This window comes from Sphaeramia orbicularis, chromosome 20, assembly GCF_902148855.1.
Source record: "Sphaeramia orbicularis chromosome 20, fSphaOr1.1, whole genome shotgun sequence".
Lineage (NCBI taxonomy): Eukaryota > Metazoa > Chordata > Actinopteri > Kurtiformes > Apogonidae > Sphaeramia > Sphaeramia orbicularis.
In genome coordinates this window covers 40,566,749-40,583,662 of record NC_043976.1, presented here as the reverse complement: position 1 = coordinate 40,583,662, position 16,914 = coordinate 40,566,749, and the positions used below count along the sequence as shown (strand labels likewise).

General features: G+C 36.1%; 1 protein-coding gene and 2 non-coding genes across 3 annotated transcripts in view; 2 read left to right on the top strand and 1 right to left on the bottom strand.

Annotated features, from left to right (window-relative positions):
• Window positions 1–586: 586 nt before the first annotated feature.
• The window catches only part of cngb3.1 (cyclic nucleotide gated channel subunit beta 3, tandem duplicate 1), a 224,934-nt gene continuing 208,606 nt past the window's right edge, over window positions 587–16,914 (bottom strand). The window contains exons 14-18 of the mRNA XM_030123413.1: window positions 8,434–8,517; window positions 8,225–8,343; window positions 7,761–7,913; window positions 2,878–3,028; window positions 587–625 (exon numbers count right to left, since the gene is read on the bottom strand). Coding sequence (XP_029979273.1) covers window positions 602–625; window positions 2,878–3,028; window positions 7,761–7,913; window positions 8,225–8,343; window positions 8,434–8,517 — 531 coding nt within the window. The 3' untranslated portion in view covers window positions 587–601. The remainder of the gene's footprint in view (window positions 626–2,877; window positions 3,029–7,760; window positions 7,914–8,224; window positions 8,344–8,433; window positions 8,518–16,914) is intronic.
• Window positions 4,163–4,254, top strand: trnar-ucu (transfer RNA arginine (anticodon UCU)). The gene is given in 2 exon segments: window positions 4,163–4,199; window positions 4,219–4,254. It is a non-coding gene; the product is annotated as a tRNA-Arg (tRNA).
• On the top strand, window positions 5,473–5,564 carry trnar-ucu (transfer RNA arginine (anticodon UCU)). The gene is given in 2 exon segments: window positions 5,473–5,509; window positions 5,529–5,564. It is a non-coding gene; the product is annotated as a tRNA-Arg (tRNA).

Here is a 16,914-nt window from a genome sequence, read left to right as displayed (position 1 = left end):
GGACATTTTTGGAACACTGTGAAAAATAGGTTCATAAGAACATTTTCAGTCGCATTGTTTTTTTCATACCTAAAGAGGAATAAAATCACTCAGGAAATGAATGTAGATTAAAGGTTCTCATAATTCATGCATGAAAGGGTTAAACAAATTTAACAACTGCAGATACAGTTTTATACACAGTTTAATGTTAGTTTACTGTTGACAGGCTTTAACCAGGTTCTGAACAGTTCCTCTTCCAATCACTTCTGCTAAAACTCGCATTTTCCCAATTAATCCCAATTAAAGGGTTCCACCTGTCAATCATCACACTATACTTCCCATCAAAATTATTAAATGTTTATATAATCAAAATAAATAGTGTATTTAACTTTTTAATGCCTCTGGACATTGAATTTAATGCTTTTAATGCCATTTAAGGCCTTAATTTTCCCCAAATCTATTTAATAACTTTTAATGTTTTTAATGACCCGCAGAAACCCTGTATATGATTAATCTCTTAAACTGATGTACAAAAAAAGCAATAATAGGCAAAAAGTAAAGCTGTACATTCACTCCCAAAAAGGAGTTAAATTAAATAAAGTCGTCAGATAAAGCCTCACTGTCATCCAGAAGCAGCAGCAGCAGCCTGGAAATAAAAGAAAAAAAGAAAGAAACAGGAACATTAGACGCACCGAAAGCATCTACTGATCTAAACTGTTTAATACCTGCTGATCCATTAATTCTATCAATACATGTAAATAATTGGTGTAAAATACAGTTCTTCATCTTTTCATGGTCATCAGATATGACCCATTTGGATGTTCAGAGGCTCTGTAGTTACCGTGGAAACACCGTCATCTTCTACAACATTGATTCACCAGTAAAACCCATGGAGTTGGATCAATGACAGTGGATGGACACACTGGGGTTATGTTCAGTTAATGACAGATTTGACTGAAAAAGTCACTTTTTCTTCATTTTTTTCTGTTTTTGATATAATAACCCTCAAACTTACTCTGAGTTTTAACTCTGTAAAGCCTGAACCATTGAATTACTGATCGAAAATTCCAGTTCTTTGAAACCAGAGCCTTTACTGGTCCTTCTGAACAACCCCAAAAAAATGTTTTTCAAATATCAATTTCCATGTATAAGTTTAAATTTTGTATCATATTTGCTCAGTGCTTAAATATTATTATTTTTGAACAAACAAAAACATAGTATAACACAAACATGTCTAATAAATTGGTAATTCCTTTTCAAAATTGTCAAAGTTCTTCCTCCTTCCTCATCACTTTAATCTTGTAGTGTCACTGGAAAGGCCTCTGGTGAATGAATTCATCCCCCCTGGTGGATTATCTGTGTATTGCATGTATCTAATTGTATACATCAGGTTTTTCAAGACAAAAAAAATCTTACTGATCATGTAGAGGGCTTCAAAACTCATATATCAAATATGATACATTTGGCATTATAAGGTTAATGAACATCTATCTGATTAGTGAATTAAATACAGGAAAATACCTGATTTTCACTGAAAAAAAAAAAAAATATATAGAAGACAATATTACAATAAATGGTGATAAATTATTTAACCCTTTATTGGGCAAGTGACTATTTTTAGTAATTTCCACATGTATTACAAGACAGTGACATCAGCAGTTCCAGTGAGGACAGTGAGTCCACAGTCTCAGGTCCAATGTGGTCTCCAGGGTCTGTAAGGTCCACCTCCGCAGGAACAGTGAGTGGACCTGCTTTGTTCAGTACCATGAAGTAATGGTACTAATGTAAGGAATGATGAAGTAATGGTACTAATGTAAGGACTGATGAAGTAATGGTACTAATGTAAGGACTGATGAAGTAATGGTACTAATGTAAGGACTGATGAAGTAATGGTACTAATGTAAGGACTGATGAAGTAATGGTACTAATGTAAGGAATGATGAAGTAATGGCACTAATGTAAGGAATGATGAAGTAATGGTACTAATGTAAGGAATGATGAAGTAATGGTACTAATGTAAGGAATGATGAAGTAATGGCACTAATGTAAGGAATGATGAAGTAATGGTACTAATGTAAGGAATGATGAAGTAATGGTACTAATGTAAGGAATGATGAAGTAATGGTACTAATGTAAGGAATGATGAAGTAATGGTACTAATGTAAGGAATGATGAAGTAATGGTACTAATGTAAGGAATGATGAAGTAATGGCACTAATGTAAGGAATGATGAAGTAATGGTACTAATGTAAGGAATGATGAAGTAATGGTACTAATGTAAGGAATGATGAAGTAATGGTACTAATGTAAGGAATGATGAAGTAATGGTACTAATGTAAGGAATGATGAAGTAATGGCACTAATGTAAGGAATGATGAAGTAATGGTACTAATGTAAGGACTGATGAAGTAATGGTACTAATGTAAGGAATGATGAAGTAATGGTACTAATGTAAGGACTGATGAAGTAATGGTACTAATGTAAGGACTGATGTTCAAAGGGATCATGTGGATGTGGACAGGAGTCTGGATCAGCACTGATGTTGGTCTAATGATCTAAAATACATGTTCCTTTCACCTTACATGTGCTTTTCTTGTAGTTTTTAAATTTACTTATTGCATTTTATTTTTTTTGCCACTTATGGGTAAGGAACCAAATATGGTAAATTCACTGACATTGATTTTCTACATAAAAATAAAACATTTTTTTTTAAATTTCACAAAAGTAATAGTCTTGGTATGTCCTAAGGCTGTAATTTTGAATTTCAGAGTATTTCTATGAGTGAACTATAAAGGGTTGAAAAGGTTAAACATATAGAACAGTTCTTTTGGAACTGAGACTACAGTAGCACTGGCTGTTTGTGAATATTATGAATGTGCTAAATGATCCCAGTCTGACCTTCAGCTTGTCCATGAACCTTCGGTTGATGGTTCCACCGACGGCTCGCAGCAGTTTGGGGGTGGGAGGTTTGGGTCCGAACAGCGCCAGGCCCTTCTTCTTCTCCTCCTCAGCTTTAGCTGCTGCCGGACCCTTGGATTTCATCAGTTTCCTGTTTGACACAAACATGTCATCAAAATAGCTCATATCTCCTTATGTCTTTAATAAAGACTAAACTACCACAACTTTATCTAACCCTCTGGTAACCCGCCCAGAGAAGTCCTTCCTAGTCACCAAAAGTGTGGTGGTAATGTCAGAATGTTTTTCATGCAGTTTGTTTTTAATCTTTTTACATTTTTTTGTATTTCATCAACTTGAGCCATAAACAAAAATCCCAAATACTCATATACTTTTCAAAGTCATCTTCTGCACACATGTAACTTCATTACCTCCACCAAGGAGGTTATGTTTTTGTCGGCTTTGGTTTGTTTGTCTGTCTGTTTTTCTCTCCGTGTGCAAGATAACTCAAAAAGTTATGGATGGATTTGGATGAAAATTTCAGGAAATATTGATACTGGCACAAGGAACAAATGATTAAATTTTGGTGGTGGTCGGGGGGGGGGGGGGGGGGGGGGCACTGATCTGCCTTTACGGAGGTCTGCGCTCTCCGAGTGCTCTTCTACTTTATTATTATTATCATTATCATTATCACTATTACTATTATTATTATTATTATTACTATTTTTTGTCATTTTTAGTCAGTAACAAATTTTTATATTTTTTCATCTTTTTATTTTATTATTCTGTTGTATTTGATGTTTGTTTTGTGCTGCTGTACATTTGAATTTCCCCCTTGGGTGATCAATAAAGTATATCTTATCTTATTTTTTAAGGCCTTTAAATGCCATGTTTGTAATGTAAACAAACCATATTTTCTGATGCAAAAACCCCCCCCCCCCAATATACTACATAAACGCAACTGTTTTTCGGGCTTCTCTAATCCGAATGACAAATGGCATGGAATAACGAATGACCACTAGGGTTAGGGGTTAGGGGTTAGGGGTTAGGGGTTAGGGGTTAAGGGTTAGGGGTTAAGGGTTAGGGGTTAGGGGTTAAGGGTTAGGGGTTAGGGGTTAGGGGTTAGGTCATTCATTATTCCATGCCATTTGTCATTCAGATTAGGGAGGCCCCTGTTTTTCTTGTTACACAATAATGTTCATTGTCAGACAGTTCACAGTGTGTTGAATTAGAAACCTGACTACAGTTTTATGGAATGTTGTCAGCTGTTTTAGAACCTGTATCATCTGGCTCTGTGGCGCAATGGACAGCGCATTGGACTTCTAGACATGAACATGTGATGGTATTCAAAGGTTGTGGGTTCGAGTCCCACCAGAGTCGCCCTTTATTAGGTATCTTAATGATCCTACTCTGTGGGCTGTACGTCCACACTTTGATACAGTGGATCTAGGCCCATCCACTGGTGTTCTGGACTAGGGGTTAAATCCATCTGGGTTCCTGGACTAGTTTTAGTGATGATGAAATTCTTTATTCAGTCATCACATAATATAACCAGTGTCAACACTCCAGACATTACCAACAGGTTAGTGAGTGAAAATGCCCAGGCAGAAGCAGAATGCTTATATTCATGCCTGTCCTACAGAACAAACTCAGTTACCCAGCATTCAATATAGGAAAAAGAAAAAAACAACAATGCATACAACCAAACAAACAAGCAAAAACATAAAAAAGTGAACCTAAACCAGAAAAATAGAAAACTTAACCAACCACATTAATGGTAAATTAATGTTGAGTCAAAACTAAATTATTTACTTATTGTTTATTAGATCTTAACAACTGTATCTTTCAAAAATGGCCTTACGTACCATTTTTTTAAATATCAAAAATGAGCTCCACACTCTTAAATCCATGCTGGCCTCATTCCATAGTTTAACTCCAACAACAGATATACATCTTCGTTTAGTGTCTTTTCAAGGTTTTTATACAACAAATTTACAAACATCTCGCAAAATCACATTTAGACTCGTGTTGAAAAGAACCTTTGTACACAGACAGGGAGTCACTTTAATTTGGCTTTATACATTATTTGCATTATTGTGGATTATAGTGGAATGTGCATTTAACTAAGTCCTGAAAATGAAAACGTGTTTTAAATTTTACATTGTAAAATAAAATAATACTTTAAAAATGTTAATCTGTGGGGTTTCACGTTACCGCTGTGTCAGTTCAATAGATCTTTGTGGAATAGCGGTTAAAATTCTTACTAGTTTTGACCAGTGATTGGATAATTTTTTGTTTACATGTACAGCTGAGTCCATTTAATTGTTCTGTTGTCTTTGTTCCAGTCTGCCTGCACGGGAATTTATTGATTTATTGTTGAAATCATGTCTGCTCCGCTACAATAGGTGACGATATGCTCTCCTTCAGTCAGGACCTCTGAAACGTAAATTTGTGTTGAACAACCAGGTTTATAGTGTTTTAAAGTCTTTATAAGGTTTTTCACCTCAACAGTTTCTTCTTCATTACCACATGATCAATTTTCTAATTGATCATCGTCACTATAGAATGTTATCGGCTGTTTAAGGACCTACATTATCTGGCTCTGTGGCGCAATGGACAGCGCATTGGACTTCTAGACATGAACATGTGATGGTATTCAAAGGTTGTGGGTTCGAGTCCCACCAGAGTCGCCCTTTATTAGGTTCTTAATGATGTTAATCTGGGGGATTGTACCTCTACCCTTTGATACTGTTGAACCAGAGCTGTAGGTGTTGTTGTGAATCTGTTCATTTCCTGCTGACACCTGCCAGTAAAATGGACTCGAGGCGTTAGTGGATTAAAGATTCACCCCAGGGTGCAATTTTTGGCACTTGTCGCCAATCAGAATTTGTTTAATTTTCTTGTCCTTATGTGACTGGATAATATTCAGTCAGTGTGTTTACATTGGACTGTTGTCTTTAGCTCAGTCTAGCTGCACATTAATTTAACTGATCTTTTGTTGAAATCCTGTCTCCTCGGCTACGATAGGTGGTGATATGCGCTCCTTCAGCTTGTTAACCTACGCCACCACAGACCAGATTCAAACACACAGGATAAGATGTTGATATCCTTTGTGGGAGCACATTCAAAAGTTCACTGGTGAATATTGTAGAGCAGAAAGTAGAAACGCAATCAGGAGGCTTGGGTTCAGCCAAGGCCCAACCCGGGGAACAGGACACCCCCCGAGGGCAAGCGGGGGGGTGCATCATCAGTAGTGTTCCTTCAGATCGTAAGGTGTTTCAGCCTCAACAACAGTCAATGACAAAGTAGCCAAACATCCACCTGAGGGCAAACTAACACAACAGACAACGCTGAAAATATGTGCATATCGTACTTTGTGTCTGCTCTACTTTTTTAAAATAATATTTTATTTTTCAGTTTTCAATTATATAAAACATACACACACACACACACACACACACACACACAAAAAAACCTCACAAAAAACCCCCACAAAGGCTCTGACGTCTGCACAACCGATCAACTAACTAACCAGACAGTCCTTGTTCAAAGAAAGACAGAAAGAGGGGCAGAGGCTGAAGACAGTCCCTGGTACACAAATACACTCCCTAGTCCAATCCAACTTCCTCCAAGTATGCAAGAAACGGAGTCCAAGCATTTGAAAAAGTGTTCACAGAACAGGTCCTCAAAGACCTGAGCTTTTCCATCTGTATTAATGAAAACATATTATTGACCCACGTTTGAAAAGATGGAGGGTTTGGAGACTTCCATTCTTTTAATATCAGTTTCTTAGCGACTATCATTCCAAGCTCCAGTGGACGCTGTAATGACTGCTCTACTTTTTGTGCAAATGAGACGTTCAACTTTTGGGTCAGGATTTGGGTCAGAACAGGTGGTTCTGTTCCAGTCCGATGGGTCTGTACATGCAGGAGTAGATCCACTCATCTAGGTGTGTTCGTCACACAGGTAAACTTTGATTTTAGGCGAGCTAACAGGTTTACATGTACGTAATCGGACTAACACATGAATTCATTTTTAGTGTCATCTAAACCCAGACTGGAACTAAGGGGCCAAGGATTTGGAGAGGTGTCCCAAAACTTTTTAGTGTGTTTCACAGCTTCATCTGGTTTCATTTTTAACACTGTTTTTGTCTTTTCCTTTGTCTTGTTATTAGATCATATAAACTGCAGAAGATATTCAGCATGGGGTGCTGAACTAAACCATTAAGGCAGACCTGGGCATGGGTACGGCCTCATGTGGCCCATTAGCTAACCTTGACTGGCCCACATGAGGTCATTGGCAAAGTAAAAGTCAATACAAATATATATCATCGTAATAGATGCAATCAATATAACTGTCCCTGCTTTTATTTTGATGGATGTGCTTAATTAACATTTTTCACACGTTTCTTCCGTACTTAGTATAAGGCTTATGCACTGATTGGTTTGTTGGTCAGTTTCAGCTTATGAAGATGTCAGCTAACAGCAAAAAAAGAAAGACTGATTCAGAATGCAGAGTTTTTAACAAGACATGAACTTCTAAGTATTTCGTCACTGAACTCATTAGTAAAGAAAAAGAAAAGGAACTGAGAAACAAACAAAGCCAGAAGCATTTATTGTTTTTCATGTAAAGTTAATGTATAGCTGCTTTTGCACATTTTTGAAAATGTTTTCGTGAATATTCAGTAAATAGTTGTATTCTCTGCTCCACATTTTCATTGTATCATTGTATTGTTTCATTTACTCTTTGTATAGAGGTAAATACTGAGCACAGCTGCAGCTGTATTGATCCGGCTCTTAACAACTGTCAAGTTTCTCATGTGATCCGAAAAGAAAATTAATTGCCCACCCCTGCACTAAGGCCATTGATTTGTCGTAAACCCTCACCTTCCCTTCCTGGCCAGGACCTTCTGAGACTCTGGGTAATGGACCAGGATGTCAAACAGGTCTTTCTTCTCCAGGACGAAGAGGTTAGCGAAGCCGTAAGCTTTGACGTTAGCGGTACGTCTGTTCCCTCCATCTTTGGACGACTGAAGCAAACTGAAGAAATAATACACACACCCATACTTAATCTGACTATTAGAACAATTAGCATGAAGCAGATTTCATCAAAATTCTCCTCATCTAATCTCTGAATTAATTCCGGCATCGAAATGTAGTTCAACAAAACTCATAATAAAGACAGTAAAATATCAGGGGAGCCTCATATACTTTATGAAGTTTCCCTTGGCAAAGCAAATTTCTTCAGCACCAAAAGGCAACCAGACTACCATTCTGCTGGACAAGACAAGTTTAAAAAAAAAAAAAAAAAAAAAAAAAAAAAAATCTCTGAATCAATGAAAAAGTGATACCTGATTTCTCCAAATACACAACCAGCCTTCAATGTGACAAATACGATGCTGTTGTCAGGTCCTCCCACCACCTGCACCGCTCCACTTTTAATGATGTACATTTCTTTACCGATGTCGCCCTGCAGAGAACCAACATGTTCATGCAAAAAGAATCTAAACACAAGAATCAGGACAATCTTAGGATCATTTGTGTCTAAATATCAGGTCACCTTTTTCACAACAAAGTCTCCAGGGAGGTAGATGATGGACTTGAGCCTCAGTAACATGTCCACCAACATCTGCTGGTCGCAGCCCTGTGGAAAACAGGATTGTGTGGGTAAATCATAGCTGTGGTAAGAAGTTTGGGCTGTTTTGCATTTTAATTACCTTGAATAGATCAATCTTCTGAAAAGTGGCCAGGTTGATGTCCACAGCGATGGCTGTTTTCATCACCAGAGGCATCTTATCCAACAGTTCTGACTCATCTGGAATCAGCAGAAAGACAAGTATTTTATATACAAACCAAGACCTTTAACCCATAAAGACCCAGAGCTACTTTTGTGTCAGTTCTTAAATGAATTTTTCTCTCTATTTAACTTTTCTTAAAGCTTCGTATGACTTTCGTTACCAATTTTTCATCAAATCTGTAAAACCCCAGTCACAGCCTAAGTATCACAAATCCGTAAGTCTTTCTGTGATTATGCACCTGAATCTCTTCCCTCACGGTGAACAATTTCAAAGTGTACTCTACCATAAACACTCCATTTGTTCACAAACAAAGGTGGTAGGTCACTGGCATTTTTGGAAATTTGTCACGACATGCATTGTGGGAAGCAGAGCTCCACACAGCTGCAGAACAAAGAGGCAATGAAGCCGTTTCCGTGTTTGTTGCCATTGCGGCCATAATGCAGTTGCGTGGAACTCCGCTTCCCACAATGCACGTCGTGACAATTTTCCAAAAATGCCTGAATCTGAACTTTTATGACCATCTAACCCATCTGTTCTCCTTGGCTTTTGAAACCATGTGAGATGTTTGAATGTATTATTTTTTATTCAGTTGTTTTATTTGGTATTGGTTTATTGTTCTTATTTTTTGTTGTTTTTAATTGTACAACTTTTTATTACCTCCGCCAAGTAGGTTATGTTTTTGCCAGTGTTGGTTTGTCTGTCTGTCTGTCTGTTTACCTGTCTGTCTGTCTGTCTGTCTGTGTGCAAGATGACTCAAAAAGTTGTGGACGGATTTGGTTGAAAATTTCAGGAAATGTTGATACTGGCACAAGGAACAAATGATTCAATTTTGGTGGTGATCGGGGTGGGGGTTGGGGGTGGGGCACTGATCTGCCTTGGCGGAGGTCTGTGCTCTCCGAGTGCTTCTAGTGTTTTTAATCTATTCTTGTATTTTATTCTTTTATTTAGGTTTTATCTATTCTTCTGTATTTTTATCATTTTTTTTATTTTATTTTTTACAGTTGTTTTATGTTTTTTAATCTATTCTTGTATTTTACTCTGTTATTTTGGTTTTGATTTATTTTTCTGTGCACCACTTTGGTCCACTGTGGTTGTTTTAAAGTGCTTTACGCATAAAGTTGGATTGGATTGGATCTACATGATCAGAGAATCAAATATAGAAGATACATGATTTACACTGAAAAATGAAAAATACAGAGAATAACATTATTTTAAAAAAGGTAATAAATTGAAAAAATAGAGAGAAAAGTTTATTTGGGGGCTGGCACAAAAGTAGCACTGGGTCTTTAAGGGTTAAATTCCAAAGATACATTCATGTTTATTCTAGTGCCCCCTCGTGACAGGGTAATATTGACTGGTTTTCCACCTGCTACCCCCCCGTACTCATTACATACCAGGAGATAAAACACATGCTACCACGTCCTTATTGCTGTGTCTGGTGTCTACTTACCCAGCATGCCCTGGGCGTCCCAGGTGTAGGTGTACCAGGTGCGGACTCTGTTCTGCACCAGAGATGGGATGCGGTTGGTCACCATGTAGGCCACGGTGTTGTCCATGGACGCTCGGAAATATGTCTGACCGGCTGTGGCTGCACCGATGACGTCTCTCATCTGAGGCAGGAAAACGGAATTAACACGACTTTACTGTCAGAGGATGAGCACAACTTACGATGCTAAACACACTATGTTTAAGGTCATAAGACTCCATAGGGAACCAGTGAAGTACAACCACAGCTGGAGAGATGGATGATGGGAGTCTGGGTGAAGCTTCTAAACGACAGGTTAGACTCATCAGTCACTACATGACATTAACCCTTAAAGAACAACAACTACCTTAGTGGCGACTCAAATGATTTTTTCCCAATATTTCACCTCTTGTAATCCATTTACTCTAATATTATCCTGTATTTTGCATTTTTCATTGATCGTGTAGATGTTCAGAAAAGCTCTTATATCAAAAAAGTGATTCTTGCAGCAAAATATATTAACTGAACATAAATCAAGGATCCACAACCAGTGTATTTTACCAAACTACATGGGTTTTACTGTTTATTAAAGCCATTTGTAACATAGCCAACAGCGACCAAGTAATTTTTCATTCCAAAGCAGTTTGTGCAAACACATAACTTTCATTTTTTTATAACGTTCAAAAGTTTGCTTATAATTTTATGAAAACATAGCTTGTCTATTTTAGCACTTATTAAAACATTATCCTCTACAATTTGCTTTTTTTCTGTGAAAATCAGGTATTTTCCAATATTTAATTCACTGATCATGTTCATTAAATCCAAAGGCTATTATATAAAAACAGAGAAAACTGAAGAAAAAGTGACTTTTTGAGCAAAATATATCATGAACTGAACATAAAAACACGCAAATAAATGAGTAATTAGAACATGGAATAATAATTTAAGAAAATTATAATTAAAGTATTAATAAAATGATAAAAAATTAGATTGTATATATGTGCTTGGTAGCTTCATTTACAAGTATGTATCATGAATAATTCATCATAGTTCATGAGTATAATTTATATTTACCCTTAAAGACCTAGAACTACTTTGTGGTGATCTCCACATGATTTTATTTCTCTATGTCTCACCTTTCCTAAGCGATTTATCAAATATTTCTTTTATTTAATTCACTGATCATGTAGATGTTCAGTAAAGCTCAGAGTTAATCCAAAGCCTATTATACAAAAACAGAGAAAACTGAAGAAAAATGGACTTTTTGAGCAAAATATATCATCAACTGAACATAAAAACAAGCAAATAAATGAGTAAATAGAACATGGAATAATAATTTAAGAAAATTATAATTAAAGTATTAATAAAATTATAAGAAATTAGATTGTATATATGTGCTTGGTAGCTTTATCTATAATAATATATCATAAATAATTCATCATAATTCATGAGTATAATTTATATTTACCCTTAAAGACCTAGAACTATTTTTGTGGTGACCTTCAAATGATTTTTTTTCCCTCTATGTCACACCTTTCCTAATTGATTTATCATCTTATCCTCCACATTTTTCAGCAAAAACCATGTATTTCTATTTATTTAATTTCATTTAATTCACTGATCATGTAGGTATTCATTAAAGCTCAGAGTAAATTCAAAGATTATTATATAAAAACAGAGAAAACTGAAGAAAATTGGACTTATTCAGCAAAATATGTCATTAACTGAAAATAATCCACTGTCATTGATCCACCTCCATTGGTTTCACGGGTGAATCAATGTTGTGGAAGATGATGGTGTTTCCATGGTAACTACAGAGCCTCTGAACGTCCAAATGATAAACTGTATTTTACACCAATTATTTACATGTATTGATAGAATTAATGGATGAACAGGTATTAAACAGTTTAGATCAGTAGATTTTTTTGGTTGGTAGATGATGTTTGATGTCTTTGAAGGTTAATGAGACTAGCAGAAGAAGAGGTGATGACGGGCTGAAGTACTTCTACGAGGTCTTCGGTGGAGCTGAGCATTCTGGGAGTTTGAGTCAGCTCCTCCCTCTGTTACCTGTCCAATCAGACTGGAGAACACAAAGACGCCCGTGAAAAAGTTAGTCATCTGAAAGGAAATCTCAAAGACGGTGTGTGGTTCGTTAAGACCGCCGATGTTGATCAGACTGCGCACCGCGAAGTAGTAACAACGGAGGTACCTGTGGAGAGGGGGTGGAGTTAGAGCGGCGCTCAGGGGTTTGCTTGAACACACGGATAGTGGTAGTTTTCCTGGATCTTTTTTAGCACTGGACATTTAATTTTCAGCATTCTGGTGAATTATTGCGCAAGAATTCGTACTTTTTGTGTTAGATTATGTAAAACAGTTCAAGAACCTCTCAACAGCACTGAAGAATTTAAAGAATCAGAATAACTGACCTACATTTACCCCCTACATCAGTGTTTTTCAACCTTGGATTTGCCTGGAATTCAAATGGGGTTGCCTGAAATTTCTAGTAATTGATAAAATTAAAAAATAAATAAATAAATATACTAATAAAAAATATACGGCGAGCTGAGAGAAACAATTCCAAAACATAAAAGACATGGCAAACTGTGAGTGGGAAACTGCAGCACTGTGGTTCTGTTTATCTGTCAAATGTTCACTGTGGTCGGTTTCAGATGCTGCAGCTCTTTCATAATTCATAGTTTGAGTTCTTGTTTGTTCAGTATTAATTGTCAGCCTTGTAAATCACAGCTGGACTGACTGTACATATCCCGACCAAAGAAAATAAAATTCTCACTTTGTGCAGTAATCTACACCTGGCTTTTCTGCCTCCATCCATAATAATATACATTATACAGACTAAATGTCCTCTAAAATTAAAGTTTATTTGCAACATAATACAGCAAACTATTACATGATCAAAAACAAATTAATTAAAAAAAAAGTCTCAGTTTTGAATGTCTGGGGTCGCCAGAAATTTGAGATGTTAAAATGGGGTCACGAGCCAAAAAAGGTTGGGAACCACTGGACTACATTTTCCTATTTGTTCCATGAAGATGTATTAAATAATTCCCAATTATTTATTCTCTTTAATTGGTATCCGTTTTATGTGTTTCAGTCATGTGTGTATGCTAGATCATTCATCCAATCAGATTTCACCATCACATGTTGCCGGGTAAAAGAAATCTGCCCTGAGGATCAGAATCAACAGTGGAGCCTCTGGAGCTCACATACAGTCGCAGAAAAAATTATTAGACTCCCTTTGTTTTCTTCAATTTCTTGTTCATTTTACAACTAAAGGTCCATTTGTTTGGACAAATATAATGATAACAACAAAAATAGCTCATAGTAGTTTAATTTCAGAGCTGATATCTATCCATTTTCCATGTTTTCTTGATAAAAACCAAAATCACTTCAGTTCTTCCATCAATACCTATGGCATTGTACTGACAAAAACAGTGCTTTTAGACATTCCATGTTTTCTTTTCTGTCTGTTTTAGTCACATGATACACACAGGAGTTAGGACTGGATTGCATAACCATTGTTTTTGTTGACTTTTGACAGTCTAATAATTTTTGCGGCGACTGTATATGGAATGAACCTGTTGATTTAACCCAGGGGTTCCCAAAGTGGGGTACTTGAAGTTTTTTGGGAAAAATACATTGAATAAGTCATCATGTAGTGAATACAAAACAAATAATGAGAAAGAATGCTGAAATATGAAAGACAATAAATACATTCATATAATAGTTTTATGGTCAATCATCTTGTTTAAGCTTTGGTAACATTTTAAGTAAATTTCTATTTTATATTATTCAAAATGAGTTTATTTAAGTAATTAAGTCATTATTTTTTTGTTGATGAAAGGTTCATTTATTAATTAATGACCAATTTATTTATTTTTTCTTATCAATGAAAGAGGGCACTTTTCAGTTTATATTTTGCACAAAAAATGTGTTATTTTTCATATAATCCAGTTAAATATACATTGTTTGTTTACAAAGTTTTGAAAATATAAACAGACACCTTTGGCACAGAAATAATTTTCGCCTCATTTTTTTCAATCAAAAATGCTGAGATAAGAGTTGAGGGTACTTGGCTAAAAAGTATATTTCAGGGGGTACTCCACTGTAAAAAGTTTGAGAACCACTGTGCTAGAGCATTCATCCAATCAGATTTCACCATCCTGTGTTGCCGGGTAAAATAAATCAGACTCAACAGTGGAGCCTCTGGAGCTTCAAATAAATGGAATGAACCTGTTAACTTAAATAATCAGATTTTATGTCGGCCACACGGGGGCGATCTAACGGGCGTACAATAACATTTGGCGTTTTCACGTTATTTGATTAGACGGTCAATGAGCACGCTCAGCTACAAACCACACCTGTAGTGATTTACATTAAATAAAGTCTAATGGTTTAGATTTAATATCTGTTTTCAACCCACAATGGTTGACAGAGAAGAAATGGATTAAGTTCAGACTAAAAATACGCAGTAGTTTTGTTGAGTATAATGTATTTGGTGAGCATTGGTATGTTTTTGTCATTTTATTCAGTAAATATTGCTGATTTTGCTTCAGATGATGAACACCCTTTATGCAACACCCTTTACATTGTGTTTTTCGTACAGTATTGATATTAAGCGGTAGATTACATTAGGTAGAACAACACTAAAGGACTAAGTGTCAAACATATGACTGAACACTGTTTCTAAAGATAAAAATGTACAAAAATTCCATTAAAAATGGCTGTAATAAAAATGGCCTTAAAAATGGTTTGATAATTATTGCGATTAATGGAAGATTTTTCTAGTCCTGAGTGAAAGTTGAAGAAAACATTCATAAACAAAAACATCAAAACATAAAAAAAAGATGTTTTTATGTTATTCATAAAGATTGAACGAGACAAAAAAAATACAAAAAAAGATGAAAATGTAAAAGAAGAAAACAATGTAAAAGATATATCAAGACAAAAACACCCAATTTCATGGTTTAATGCTCATTTCGTTCATTTTCTTTTTTGGAATTTTCTCTATTTTCCAAAAAAAAAAAAGAAAGAAATCAATAAATTTATTTATTTATTTATTTTTTTGGACTTTACATCTTTTCATTGTTTTATTCCCATCATGTCTTGCTGTAAAGTTTCATAACATCTGATAAAGAACATTAAATGAGCAAAAACCAACAAAAAAATAACAAAAACACTGACATAAAAAGCAAAAAAAAAAAAAGAAGGCAGAGGCTTCATTAAAACACAAAAATGTAACAAAAAAAAATGCAAAAAAGCCAAAAAAAAAAAGCCACAAAAAAAAAAAAAAAGCCCAAAAACAACATAGACTACCTGGCCAAGAATGACGGACATAAAGAACGCCCCGAAAAGGTAGTTGACCATCTGAAAGATCTGTCCGAACATGCAGTCTGGAATGGGCAGCTCGGCGATCATCAGCAGGGATTTCTCCGCATAGAAGAAGCAGCTGAGGTAACTATGGCAACAGCGGCGAAACATGCACAACAAACTTTACAACAGGAATTTAACCTCCCGTCCTTTTCTTTCTTTCTACGTCCTCCCTTCAGTTCATCTGTCCTTCTTTCCATCATTCCTTCTCTTTGTTCCTTTCCTTCCTCTCTCCCTTTCTCTTATGGGTCTTTTTCTCTTCATTTCTTTGCTTCTTTCTTTCTTTCTTCCCTCTTCCATCATTCCCAAACTCCTCCATCCTTCCTCCTTCTGTCTCTCATTCCTCCCTCTTACTTTCATCTTTCCTAACTTTCTTCCAACCATCCTTCCTCATCCTTCCTAACATCATCCATGCTTCTGTCCTTCCATCTTTCTTGTCTTCTTTCCTTCCTTCTTTCTGCTTCCTTCCATCTTTCTTAACATCATCCATCATTCCTACCTTCTTTCCTTTCCCTTCCTTCATCCTTGCTAATATCATCCTTCCTTCCTTCCTTCTTCTTTCTTCCATCTTTCCTAACATCCATCATTCCTAACTTCTTTCCTTTTCCCTTCCTTCTGTCCTTGCTATAATCATCTTTCCTTCCTTTTTCTTCCATCGTTCCTAATATTCATCCATCATTTCTAACTTCTTTCCTTTTCCCTTCCTTCCATCCTTGCTAATGTCATTCTTCCTTCTTTCCTTCCTCTCATCCTTCCTTCTTTCTTCCATCCTTCCTAATATCCATCCATCATTCCTAACTTCTTTCCTTTTCCCTTCCTTCTGTCCTTGTTATCATCCTTCCTTCCTTTTTTCTTCCACCGTTCCTAATATCCATCCATCATTCCTAACTTCTTTCCTTTTCCCTTCCTTCTGTCCTTGTTATCATCCTTCCTTCCTTTTTTCTTCCACCGTTCCTAATATCCATCCATCATTCCAAACTTCTTTCCTTTTCCCTTCCTTCTGTCCTTGCTATTATCATCCTTCCTTCCTTTTTTCTTCCATCGTTCCTAATATCATCCATCATTCCTAACTTCTTTCCTTTTCCCTTCCTTCCATCCTTGCTAATATCATCCTTTCTTCCTTTCATCCTTCCTTCTTTCTTCCATCCTAATATCCGTCCATCATTCCTAACTTCCGTCCTTGCTAATATCATCCTTCCTTCCTAACATTCTTTGATCCTTCCTTCCTTCAATCTTCACATTTTCACCTACATTTCTGAGTTTTCTCTCATGCTCCTTCATTTCTTTATCATCTGAGAAAGACTGATTTTCTTCAGACATTTATGACTTGGATTCATTTTTGAACCTGACGGTAGAGTTTTAATGGATAATGTCTGACTTTATCATCCCT